This window comes from Amblyomma americanum, chromosome 10 (assembly GCF_052857255.1).
Source record: "Amblyomma americanum isolate KBUSLIRL-KWMA chromosome 10, ASM5285725v1, whole genome shotgun sequence".
Classification (NCBI taxonomy): domain Eukaryota; kingdom Metazoa; phylum Arthropoda; class Arachnida; order Ixodida; family Ixodidae; genus Amblyomma; species Amblyomma americanum.
In genome coordinates, this window is record NC_135506.1 from 115,935,509 (window position 1) to 115,949,022 (window position 13,514).

Sequence of the window (13,514 nt, forward strand, 5' to 3'; positions counted from 1 at the left end):
AAGGTCAAATTGTGGCGCCAACTGAGTTCGTTGCCGACACAAAAGGCAAAGATTGTTTCCCACACGCGCATGTTATGCTAGGAAAGTTGTCCGCGGAGGTCCACCACGGCAACAAATATGATGCGAGGCGTTTCGGAGCAACACCAACGTGCGAGCCGGTGTGAACGGACGCTACCCTTGCAGATGGAAAGGCGTGCCCCTTTCTCGTGTTTCCATTCCAACGCGCATTGCGCAGTGCGGCGGCAAGTACACCCTCGCGCGGCGAAGGTGGATGCAACGCATAAATGAGCGGGAGGCTTGACACAGACGCCAGTACCGAGTTACGCTCTACTGATCGCCTCGCTCCTGCTGTGCGTGCACAGGTAAACAACTTTCATATGCCCGCATGAAGGTGCCATTGGTTCCTGTTGATAATGAACGGTGAAGCCGATTTATCAAAGAAGCAAGGCGAAAAAACGACCGCCTTCACTGCGAAGTTTTAAAGAGCGCTTTTACGCCTCCATTGATTGCAGCCCCTTTCTTTTCTCAGCAAGGCGGTCCACGTTTGGCGCTGCTTTTTGGCCAAAGTGATTTCTCTGGGAACGGGTGCTGTGCACTATAATCTGTAACTGTCGAACACGACCACGGCGGCCGCGTTTCGATGGAGGCGAAACGCAAAAGGCGCCCGTGCGCTGTGCGATGTCAGTGCATGTTAAAGATTCCTAGGTGGTCGACATCATTTCGGAGCCCTCCACTACGGCACCTCTTTCTTACTTTCTTCTCCCCAGTCTTTATCCATTCTCTTACGGCGCGGTTCAGGTGTCCGCCGAGATGTGAGGCAGATAACACTTCTGTTGGGCCTATTCAACATCGCTACTCGAGTCTTTAGTGAGGAAGATACTGCGCAATTTCCTTTCCTCAAAAACCAATTTTCAATTTCCTCTGTCTTCCTTTCTTCTCTAGCTCACTCCTTTATCCGCTCCCTTACGGCGTGGTTCAGGTGTCCGCTGGGGTATGTGAGACAGTTACTGAGTCATTTCCTTTCCTCAAAAACCAATTTCAATTTTTAATCCGGGGCCCTCCACTATCCACTACGGCCCCTCTTTCTCCCTTTCTTCTTTCACTTCCACCTTTTTCCCTTCCCTTACGGCGCCGTTGTCCACTGAGATGTGAGACAGATACTGCGCCATTTCCTTTCCTCATAAAAAGATGTTATTTCAACCATTTCGGCCGCCAGGGGGCCTTTAACGTGCACTGGCATCGCACAACACACGGGCGCCTTCTGTGTTTCGGCTCCAACGAAACTCAGCCGCCCCGGCGCGGATTAGCTGTGCATCGTCGTTTTAATTCGCATGCTGAGGAAAGGTGGAGAATGCTTGCCTCGGCAACATCGCTATTCGAGCTTTTATTGAAACACGATGTTTTTCTGTTTTAGAATCGTCCGCTGCAACGCGCTCGAAGAGACTCGAAGCAAGTGCGAGTTGCCGCCATGGAAACACTGCTCAGTCTACTCGCTGCCTTCGGCGTGCTCCAAGTTACCTGTGTCAATGGTTCCTCAGGGTATGCCGTGTCGAGAGGTGAGTGAAGCAACCTCCCATCTGGGCTTGGCACAAACCGATATATACGTAGTCTGCGCCTGCGCAATGGGTGGCACACGTTTACCGGATGCGGTAGTGTGTGTGGGGCGAATTTATTACGGCGCCGTCGCGAAACCCACTTGCCTAAAATACCTTCAAGTTAAGGCAGATCGGTGGAATCCACAAAACAATTGACGCTCATGTTGTATTGAATCGCGCCCGTCGCCTGTGCGTTCATCAATGACGGCCGGTGAACGGACGACAGCCTAGGTGCCTGCTACCATTCGATCGTTTTTCTCATTTTTTTTAATTTAGTGTATTTTGTAGCACAGGTTTTGGTAGCAAAATAGCAAAGTTAAAATTCCATTGCTGCTATATAGTTCGCTGGGTAGAGTATTCGATTACTGCCAACCATGAAACTTTGTGAAACTGTGAAAGATGTCATGCAGAATTTAGTAACTTCTACACATAGGAAAAAGATATCGTTCCTCGTATTCACGTTCAAATTAGAGCTACAACAGCACTAATATATATATAGATGTATATATATTCTAAATCAACTCACGACCGAAAACAAGAACTTTCTCATATCTGGTAACAAATATTGATACAAAAAATCGTAGCGATAACTGTTGTACTAATAAACTGCGCTATATCACTGGCCATGGGTTCGAGTCAGTGACAAATGTGCCGACAAGGTGCCCTGTAACCTGCTCGAACCCCTCATATATAATGCGTTATCTAATATTACCGCTGAACTGACTTTCGGCATGGCTGACATATCAATAACATACGAATATACCATTTTTGTTCTAATTGAAACAGCAGAGTAATTCGAATCACGCACAAACAACATACGCCGTACTGACAAAGACAAACTGTTGACTTTTATTGCCAACATTGGCTGGTCACCCACTTATAGTAGCACTAATCCAACACCGCATTTCAAGAATTTACTTCCAAAATTAAGGAATGTATTGATCGCTTTACTCATATAAACACATCTACTCGTTAGTTTATAGCACTAAAAAGCCACTGAAATATTCGAGGTTTACGGCAGAGCATCAGAAGACGTAACTTTCATAAAAGAACTAAACCTGCAACCTTCCAACATTAACTTGAAGACACGATACACTCCTTACTCTAACAAGCTTAATTCTGTTTTGAAGCAGGCTAACTAAGTTCTTTGAAGCAGGGTTAGTACAATATTAGGATTACACACGGAAAACTTGGAAAATTATTCAGACATTTCTTCATCAGTTTTTGGGCGTACAGATAGTTACCAAAACCTGCGCAGGATCCCAAGTTCTAACAGATGCGGCTGACAAATTTAGCCAATGAATTCAAAGCATACTTTGCCCAAGCTGATAATAAGTCACTCAGTTGTTCCCCATATTCGCTGCCGCAGATCCCTCGCTCATTCTGACTTTCCCCTGCGCACCTTAATGAGATGAATGACGTCATAAATAACGATCAACAGGGCCTGGTTTAGACGCTATGCTTCCTTCGATTGTGAAACTAATATCTTCATTCATAGCACCTGCATTAGGGCACATCATTAATTTGATATTTTTGTCTGGCACCTATCCTGACAACCTAAAGTACGGCAAAATGATCACAGCATTTAAAGGGAGGTGATTCGCAAGATATCTCGAACTATATACCTATTTGCGTTATACCTTTTTCAGTGAAGTAATTGAAATGCTTCTAGTAACTCGTCTAAAACGCTTCTCTAACAAATTTAACTTCTCTCCGCTTCAGTACGAATTTCTCCCAGGTTACTCAACGAAATTAGCACTACTATGTTATACAGATAAAATTAAACACACTGTAGATAATGGACATATCGTTGAGTCAGTATGTATGAATTTTACCGAGTCATTTGATGCAATTAATTACGACATTCTTCTCAAACTTCACTCCTCTGGTATACGTCTTCCGGCATTGTCTCTAATTCGCAGCTATTTATCTAACAGAACTTAGGCACTTGATATCAACGCCACTATCTCAGAGAATAAGCTCGTAACCAGGGGCGTACCACAAGGTTCAATCCTAAGCCGATTATTACTTTTGATTTACATTAACGACCAATGCATTGTTATATGCAAACGAAACAACCATACATGCTAAAACAGATGCTTAACACAATGATAAATCAACTAAACTTAGATTTAATCAATCTGTCAGCTTGATGCGCACGTAATCACCTTTACATAATCACATAAAGACCAAATCCAGTCTGTTTCATAGCCCTCAACGAAGAATTGACACTTATTACCCTTACAAGAACCAATGTTTCAAGGTGTTCTTTCGGATCCCTTTCTTAAAGTGTAAATGCGTACAAAACTTGTTTCAATAAATGTAGCGTTTGAATTACGAATAATAATAAAAACTCGGTCTTACTTTCCACTACACACAATGATAAATCTTTACAACGCATTCATTCACTGTCAACTACAATACTGTCTTTCATCGTGGGGTAATACTTACGCTATTCACCTTCAACATCTCTAACAACCGCAAATCAAGCGCTAAAAGTAAATTGCCTTAACCATTTCAGCACAAATTCTGTACCGGTCTTTATTCATTTGTGCATACTACCACTACGATACCTTTTACAGCATAAGTTATCAGTAATAAGTTTTAAGGTCTTAAGAAACAAAATTACCGTCAACTTCTCGAGTTCCAGTTTTTTATCTAATCATCGTAATACAAGGTTCGCTGCTATGCAAACATCCTTCTAGCTAAGATTAAAACCAATTACAGGACATTTACAGCAAACTTTATGTGTATTGTTTTCTGGAATCAGTTACCCAATGAAATTAAATCATGTAGATCATCTACAGTGTTCAAGAAAAAAATTTGAGAGGACACTCAAGCTCCACCTTAAAAGTATGACGCGGTAGCGTAATGGGTTGGGCTTTTGATTCAGAGCAGTGTGACATCTTTGAACGCGTTTTTAATTGTTTCAATTGTTTCAAATAATTAACTCGTCCATTACACGCTCAAATTTTCTTAATTGGCATCATCATCAAGCATTGGCTATTCATTCTGAGCATTTTGACACCTTTGAGACAACTTTTTTCATTTTTTATTCCTTTAATTAATCGATTGCCTACAATAATTGCATTAACTCGTCATCACCTATCGCACACCCATCAATCATCAATCGCTAGAAGAACAAATTACCATGACGCGCATTTTTACGCAGCCCCCGATTATAGGTCACCGGCTCGAATCCCTGCCGTGATCTATGATTACGTTGCACGAAATGCTGAATCGTATGCACCACACGGAACATTCTGCGGCGAACGGTCGACATGGTACGATTTTTCTTTACGCAGCCTCCGATTACTTCCGACTACGCCGAGAGCTTTTCGACAGAACGAGCTGTATACGCTGTCGAGTAAAAATATAAACCACATATGCTAGTCGCACTATAACCCACTGTCATGAGATATAGTCCTATTCCTGTGTTATATTAAACTGCTTTTCATGTTTAGTACTGAATTTTCACCGTTCTAACCCAAACCCTGTTTTTTCTGCTCTCATTGTTACTGTTCTTATTCCCGCATACAGGATTTGAGCTCAAACTTTACACAATTTTAAAAATAGGCTTTTGAGTTAGCAGAGCGCTTTTTTCACATAGCATTGTCAGTGGTGGAGTACATCAGAATACGGCTAAAACGTTCTAACTAGCAGGCTAGTTAACTGAAGTGAAATAGTTAACTTTTCAGCTATTTCTATTATTCTCCTTAATTATTGAGAGACGTGTAGCACACAGTACGTAATATTCATATCAGCCTTTAGAATTCCGAAGATGCCGTTACCGTCCGCGCTGTGGCCAAAAAATTCTGGCTATTTGGACGAGTTACGTGCACTGTATAGGTTTTTTTTTCTGCTAGCTTCTCGAAAGCACGTGTATTTTGGCGCGATGTAGCAAAATTTTGTTGGGCCAAAGCGCCGACAGTAACCGCGTTTTCGAAATTCTATAAGCTGATAGGAATGTTATTTACGGTGGGCTACACGCCTCTCAGTAATTGAGGACCCTAATACTAATACTTAAAAGTTAACTATTCAAGATTAGATAACGAACCCCCTAGTTAGCACATCTTAGCTTTACACTCATGTACTATACCGCTGACAATGCTAAGGCAAATAAACGGCTCTTGTACCTCGAAAAGCCTATTTTTGAATTTTTTTGAAAATTTTAAACGGCACACCCTCTATATCTTGCGTCGGTGTTCACAGCTATTAAGTTCAAACCCATGATGCTGTTGTTGATTTCTAATCCCTGTCACTGTATCTAAAATGTTTATGTGCTTTATATACTTGACGAAGTGTCGTTATTGTCTTTCAGATAATTTTTTGCACACTATAAAGGAAGTGCCTCTGGTGGTTCTGTTACCTGTAATTTGTAAATACATAAGCAAATAAATGAATAACTTTGAAATTGATAGTGTCTCCAACAGGCAGTATGAAACTGTTGAAGTCTTTATCACCCTCTCTTATAACCTATTCTCAGCGTTCTGCTCAACAGCAGCGTCGGCCCCAAAGATCGCTTCGTGGTTCCACGGCACACTGGCTAGCGTTTCGCTGGCAATCATGGCGAGGAAGTGAATCGTCAGCCAATCGGAGATGATATTTGTGTACGAACTGTTATGCAAGTTCGCCCTCTTTCCTATCGAGTCTTGCACGTGTATCGAGTTCTCTTAGAATGAATGTCATATGAACAAGCGCTAAATAATGCCAAGCAAACAGTAATGTGCATTGGCGAATGATCGATTATGTCAATACTTTCAGGACCGTGCGCGAAGGATGAGCACGTCGACTGGACCCAAAGCATCGAATCGCAGATTCGCAAGATTCCAAACAACATCACCCTGCCACGCTTCTTTGATATCGACACGATATTAGATGCGAAGATTTCGGCCCCCACACTTACAGGCCTTGGAAGCATGCGAGTAAACCTGCAGTACCGGGCAGCGTGTGTGGATGGCAGCACTTATCTCTTTGCCGATGTGGTCAACGAAGATCCTTTGGTCGTCAGCATGGACTGGACCATGTGCTCCGGGCCATCCGGAACACTTGGGACAAAGGTACATTGAGCAAGGAAGGGTGTGAATGGGGCTAATGAAAACAAACGGGAAAATAGGGGAAAGCAATGCCGGGTAGAGGGTCGGAAACCGGAAGATGGGGGGGGGGGGGGGGGGGGGGTGACGATCATTATCATTGAGAGTCAGGGTAACGATAGCACGAAAATATGACCAATGGGTACATTAACGGCCGACAGACATGTCCCATGTTGCATAAGAAGACATTCTAAAGAATTAATTGAGATCCTTAACCTTTTCAGGTGCCGGCCCTCACTATTCCATACAAGCCGCAATGAAGCCAATTTTTAAGGCGAAAGCAATTCTTGGCTCATGAGTGGCGTGGACAGAAGTTATAGAAGGAAGTTGTCTGCAAATGTGTCCGCACGAACTGTCAATCACAAGTAGTACGGCAAATAAAATAAAAGGTAAACGTTGATTAAGTAACCGCCGATAAGCAACATAGTACATGTAATGATAGCAGTGACAGTTCGTAAATATACACTAAAAAATAGTGATAGTGATAATGAAAGCTACTAATAGTGGCAGTGTAAGAGATAGTGGTAGTGATGGTAGTAATAGTGATAGTGATAATGATAGCTGCTGATAGTGACAGTGCTAAACATAGATAGTGATAGTGATGATGATAGTGATGCTGATAGTTGGTGATAGTGATGACGATGATGATGACAGTCATGATTATCGTAGCGATAAAAGTAATAAATAATAGAAGTAAAAAATAAAAATCAACAAAAATTTTAAAAAGTAAACAATAAAAGACAAATAAACACAAAAAGGAAGGGAGAAAAAGATACAGAGAGGAGAAGGAAACGCTTTCTCATTCCCGCTCTTAAGCAGACATTAGTGCAATCCTGTAATTTTTTTTAGGTTTGGAGCGCAAAACACCGTCTTTTTTTTCATAGACGTGTCATCGTAATCATCACTCGGACTACGGCCGCTGCAGGGCAAAAGCCTCTCCCTACTCTGTCCAATTAGCCTTGTCCTGCGCCTTCTGCGGTCATCCCCGCAAGCTTCTTCTCGTCTGCCCACCTAACTTTCAGCTTCGCCCTGCTATGCTTGCCTTCTCTTTTAATTCATTCCCTTACTCTTAAGGACCGTCGGTTATCTTGCCTTCGCATTGCATGCCCTACCCAAGCCCATTTTTTCCTCTTGATTTCTACTAGGATGTCATTAACAGGCGTTTGTTCCTTCACCCACTATGCCCTCTTCCGGTCTCTTAACGTTCCACCTATTATTTTTTCTCTCCATGGCTCGCTGCGTTGTCCTTAACTTATGCTGAACTCTTTTCGTTAGCCCCCATGTTTCTGCCCCGTAATTGAGTACCGGTAAGATAGAGCTGCTGTACACTTTTTCTCTTGAGGGATATTCGTAAACTGCCGTTCATGATCTGAGAGAACCTCTCATATGCACTCCACCCCATTCTTATCCTTCTAGTTATTTCCCTTTCATGATCCGGATCAGCGGTCACTACCCGCCCGAAAAATTCTGGAGCATTATCAAGGAACCACACAACTCAGCGATATCACTTCTCGACTCACGGTCCAAAATTGTGTCTACCAATGAATGCGCCAACATTCTAAATGAGACATTCGCCGAAGCCTTTTCTTATGACACTAATTCCCCTCTTCCCATCCAAGATAGCGCTTCTAAATTTCCGATGGATGCAATAATATTTTACTATGACGGTTTGTTGAACGTAATAGATCGCTTAAAAGTGTCCTCTTCCTTGTCCTCTAAAATTGCCCAGACAATATTAGTAGCAAAGTGCTAAAAAGCACAAAGACATATTCCGGGATCGCATTATCTAAGATATTTGAACAGCCGCTTCTGCTTGGGATGTTGCCTGACGACTGGAAGATTGGCAGCGTTGTTCCGCTTCATAAATCCGGTGACAAACACGGGGCAACTAACTATCGACCAATATATTTAACTTCTATATCATGCAGAATTATGGGACACGTCATCTTCTCTCACTTAGCAAGCTTTCTAGAATCGACGCCATTCTTCTCTTCCTGTCAGCATCGTTTTAGGAAACATTTCTCATGTGAAAGTCAACTAGTTGCGTTTACAAACGAGACTCAATATTTACTTGATGAGGGCTTCGAAATTGATTGCATATATTTGGACTTTTGTCCAGCTTTTGATGAAATGTCCCACAGACTTCTTTATAAATTGAGTAAACTAAATATTGACCAGTATGTACTAGCTTGGATTGAATGCGTTTTAACAAACCCCACCAAGGTCGTCCGCGCTAATGGTTACATGTCGTCGTCACTCCCTGTAACATAAGGTGTCCCATAGGGGTCCGTGCTCGGCCCTCTTTTATTTCTAATCTACATTAACGATCTACCAAACAATCTTACATCTTCAGTCAGACTTTTTGCTGAGGATTGTGTCGTCTACCGGGAAATAAGGACTACTAACGATATTGCTGTACTTCAAGGTGATCTTAACGTTATTTTCGATCGGTGCTCGACACGGAATACGACAATTAACACAACAAAATGTAAACTAATGCGTTTTTCAGGCCGCAGAATTATATTCCCTCCCTCTTACTGCTTTTCTCATGCTTCACTAACATCAATCAGTAAGATCTTATAAGTACCTCGGCGTTATTCTAACATCGAACCCGACCTGGAATGAACATATTATTTCTACTATCACAAACGCTAACGCATGCTAGGCTATATTAAGCGCAACTTTTCTATGACACCGTCATCTGTGAAACTAATTCTTTATAAAACACTTCTTCGCTTAAACTCGAAAACGCCTCATCAGTATGGAACCCACATACAGACGGATTAACCACATCTCTTTAAGCAGTCCAAAATCGCTCCGCAGGTTTTATTTTTGGTGGCTATGGTGGTCTATTAAGCACAGCACTCATGAAAGAAACTTTATCAATAGCACCCTTGTCGATGCGCAGAAAAATTTCCGTTTGTGTTTTTTCTTTAAAATTTACTACCCCAATCCAATTCTAAAAAATTAACTGATTACGTCGCCGACATATGTGTCGTCTCGCATCGATAATTCGTGCAAAGTAGGCATACCCCTCTTACGCACTACGTCCTATCAATATTCATTCATTCATAAAACAGCAACAGAGTGGAATCGTCTGTCTGCCGCGCTGGTGCTTACAAACAATATCGAAGTATTCAGGAAAAACCTATGCTTGCATCATAACGCGTACATGTTTCTTTCTTTTAACTCCTTTAGTTTGACAGTTTTCAGTTTTATTGTCGAGTGTTTTAAATGGTTTCATATTGTGTTCTACTTTCTTCGTTTTTAACGACAAACATTGACGAGTGTTGCCACTTATCGGTCATGTTTCCCATGCGATGTTAGTACTTTTTGTTACCCCGCGTTATCGTGTGCTTTTCAGACCAGAATAATTCCCGGTTCACTCCTGTATTCCGTTTTGGCTGTTCCTTTTCATCTTTTGTTTTCTTTTTTTATTGTTCTGTGCTGTATCACTCCCCTCTATAATTCCCTCCGGGCCAAGAGGGCAACTGAAATAAATAAATAAGCAGACATATTTTCTTACCAGTTCCAGCACCTCGCTACCAATTGTAAACTCCTGTGCCCATCGGAGACTGATGAACATTAATTTGGTTTTGTGTATTATAATTTTAGACCCACCGTTATGGTTTGCCTGACTAACAAATTGATCATGCATTGCAGTTCATCTCCTGAGGCAATGTCATCAGCGAATCGTAGATTACTTAGGTATTCTCCATTAACCCTTATCCCCAACTGTTCCCATTCCAATCTTCTAATCCCTCCCGTAAACAGGAGGTGAATAGAATTTGCCAGATCGTGTCTCTCTGTCTGACACCCTTCCTTATTCAAATTTTATTCCCGACTTTATGGAGTACAATGGTAGCTGTGCAGCCGTTATAGATATCTTCCAGTGTTTTTAGATAAGGCTCTTCTACAGACTGAATTCACATTGCCTGCATTACTGCTCAGGTTTTGACTGAGTCTAATGCTTTCTCGCAATTTAAGAAACCTATACATAGGGGTTGGTTAAATTTTGCGTATTTCTCTGTCACGTGGTTTAGAGTGTGAATATGACCTACTGTGGAATATCCTTTTCGAAAGCCTGTCTGATCGTTTGGTTGATCTTGTCCTTACCCTTTTAGCGATGACCTTAGTAAATATCTTATAGGCAACGGGCTGTACGCTGACGAGTCTGTAATGTTTCTCGTCATTGACATTTCCTTCCATACGGATTAAGATAATGTCAGCGTTCTTCCAAGCGTCTGGTACGCTCGAAGTCATAAGGCATTGCGTATACAGGGTGGCTAGTTTTTCTAGCACGATGTCCCCTCCGTCCTTCAACAGATCTGCTGTTACCTGATCCTCCCCAGCTGTTTTTCCCCTTTCCATTGCTCCGAGGGCATTCTTTACTTCCTCTTTCGTTACTGCCGGGATGTGCCATAGCTCTGCGCTACCGCCTCTCTCATTTACGTCCTGATTATATTGGCCTGTAAAAAGTAATAAAAAGGCTGAAAATTTAGCGTCTAAACTCTACAATTTTCAGACCGGTACTTGGTGGACCAGGGAACCAGTTGACCAGTTTTGTTTTTTTTCGGGTGTTCGCAAGGCGTTAAAAACGCAGAAAACAAATGACAGTATTACGGGTAACAAAATCTGTCTTCAAAACCATGTCGAGCGACGTTTGCTGCCAAGTCCTCTATTTTGAAAACGTTATTGAGCTTGAGCTTCACAGCGTAATTGAGCTTCAAGCGAAATTGAGCTTCACAGGGCACCGCAGATGTCACATAAGGAGTGCTGAATTTGTCTTAAACAAGCAAATCCCTGCTAGCTGCAGCTCACTCTGAGAAAAAGCTGCCAATTTGGAATGTGCACAATTGCATATGTAACGCCTGACAGGTTAAATACGAATTTTGGCTATGCAGGTAGAAGTTAAAGCCTTGGCAGAAAATAATCTTCTTTCACAGCTTTTCAGTCCCGCTCGAGCCTTAAATTTTAAAGTCATTGCAGAAGCTTTATCGAAAGTAGTTTTCGCTAGACGCGGTGCAGCCATGTGCTGTTCGCTTGTGGCTAACTATAATCAGGACACAAAAAAGGAGGTAACAGCAAGTTTAAAGACAGCTTTCAGTCATTATTTTTTGAGGAGAAAGTCTTGACTGAAATAGGCGCCGTGGCGTTACTTTTGCAGTGCGCGAATAATGACGGTTATCTGGCACGTAACAATGACAAAAGGCCAGAATCAAATATTAAATAGCTTACAGGGCCCTATTCGTTTCTCGCAGGGATACTTTGTTCTTAAAAAAGTTCATCATACTGCCCGTTTCAATGTACTTTGTACCGGCATGCACGCGTAAATGTCGTTCTATCTCTCTAGATTATTATTTGTATTCATTTTTGTTCTTTTTTTGTATTTTTTGCGTCTGCGTCAATATCTCCTTTTTTCTATATTACGACTACCATACGTGGATCATCGTTTTCGAACAAAAAACACTATCGTTATAAGCACGTCATCAAAGGGTAAAACTCTGCAGGACAAGTCGTCGGCGCGCCTGGCGACGATGAAGACTGCATTCATCATCAACGATGATGAGAATTGGTTGATGAAGACGATGTACAGTGCGCAGCGATTTAGGATGTGTACATTAGTCCGATAGCAATTTTAGTTGAAGACGACGGTGTGCAATGCACTGGGCGAGTGTTGCAGTTTAACACGAAACATGATCGGCTTCGGCGACAGCTAATAAATAAATAAATTTAAACATTACCGCAACTGGCATTCGAGCCCACGGCGCCGCGAACAGATCAGCCGCAGGCTTGAATGCCAGTCACGGCAATGTTAGAATTTATTTATTTGTTTGTTTGTTTGCTTGTTTGTTTGCTTTCTTTGTTTCTGTTTGTTTGTTCTTGTTGTTGTTTGGTTTTGTTTGTTTGTTTTTGTTCTCTGCTTGTTTGTTTGTTTGTTTTGTTTGTTTTTGTTTGTTTTGTTTTGCTTGGTTACATCGACGGCGGCGACGCGGCTCAACCCACGAATGGGCGCTTAAGAGCTGGGCTCTTAAAAGCATTTAGTTTTAACTGTAGAGGTCATTGTATGAAATGTTTTCTTTTCTGATACCAGAGCTAGGCGCAGCAGTTTTACACCGTCTTGATGTCTCCCGTTGAAGGTATCAAGCCTCAAGCTGCGCCTCGGGTTCAAGGCTCATCCCACGAGTGGAGATCCCACGAGAATAAAGATGGCGAAGATGTTTCCCCGAGACCTGCAAGACGTCGACATCTTCGTTTCAGGGGCGAGCGATGGTGTCACTAGCGCCGTGAAGGGCGCCAACGTGCTGCTGAACCCCTATGCTCGGAAGCTGTGGAACTGGGTTCTCAATAACGGCGCCCAGCTTATGCCAAAACAATAATGGTGTTGATAATAAAATCTGCTCTTTACAAGCAACGCTGCGGGCAGAGCAAGGTCGTGTGTCTCGGTGGTTACCTGTGATACGTGATGCGCTACTTGAATTAAAACGCTAAACGACGTGCCAAAGAATACACAAAGTCAGAGAATGTATTACTGTGAACGACTGCAGGTTGTTGGTTTTAATGTGGACGCTTATAATTGCAGTACTGCGCACCTAGACGAGCAAACTGGAAGTGAATATTACTGAAAGCGAAGTAATTTTGAACGCCTTGGAAAAATAACGGTTTGCAATAGGCAACTACAGTAATGAAATATTTAGGAGTGCCGGGAGAAACCGTACAACAATACGAAGAAAGTGAAGCGTCGAAGCATGCTTCAAATGGTATGTGTCTTGTGGACATGGGCATATTCTCAGACGTTCCGCTGCATGTCATTCACACAGTTCAC

At 42.3% G+C, this 13,514-nt stretch overlaps 1 protein-coding gene across 1 annotated transcript; it reads left to right on the forward strand.

Annotated features, from left to right (window-relative positions):
- Positions 1 to 296: 296 nt before the first annotated feature.
- On the forward strand, positions 297 to 13,094 carry LOC144107185 (uncharacterized). The gene is made up of 4 exons (XM_077640197.1): positions 297 to 362; positions 1,415 to 1,556; positions 6,360 to 6,655; positions 12,829 to 13,094. Exons 2-4 carry the CDS (start codon positions 1,469 to 1,471, stop codon positions 13,066 to 13,068), a joined length of 624 nt encoding a protein of 207 aa, XP_077496323.1. The 5' UTR covers positions 297 to 362; positions 1,415 to 1,468; the 3' UTR covers positions 13,069 to 13,094.
- The last annotated feature ends 420 nt before the right edge of the window (positions 13,095 to 13,514 follow it).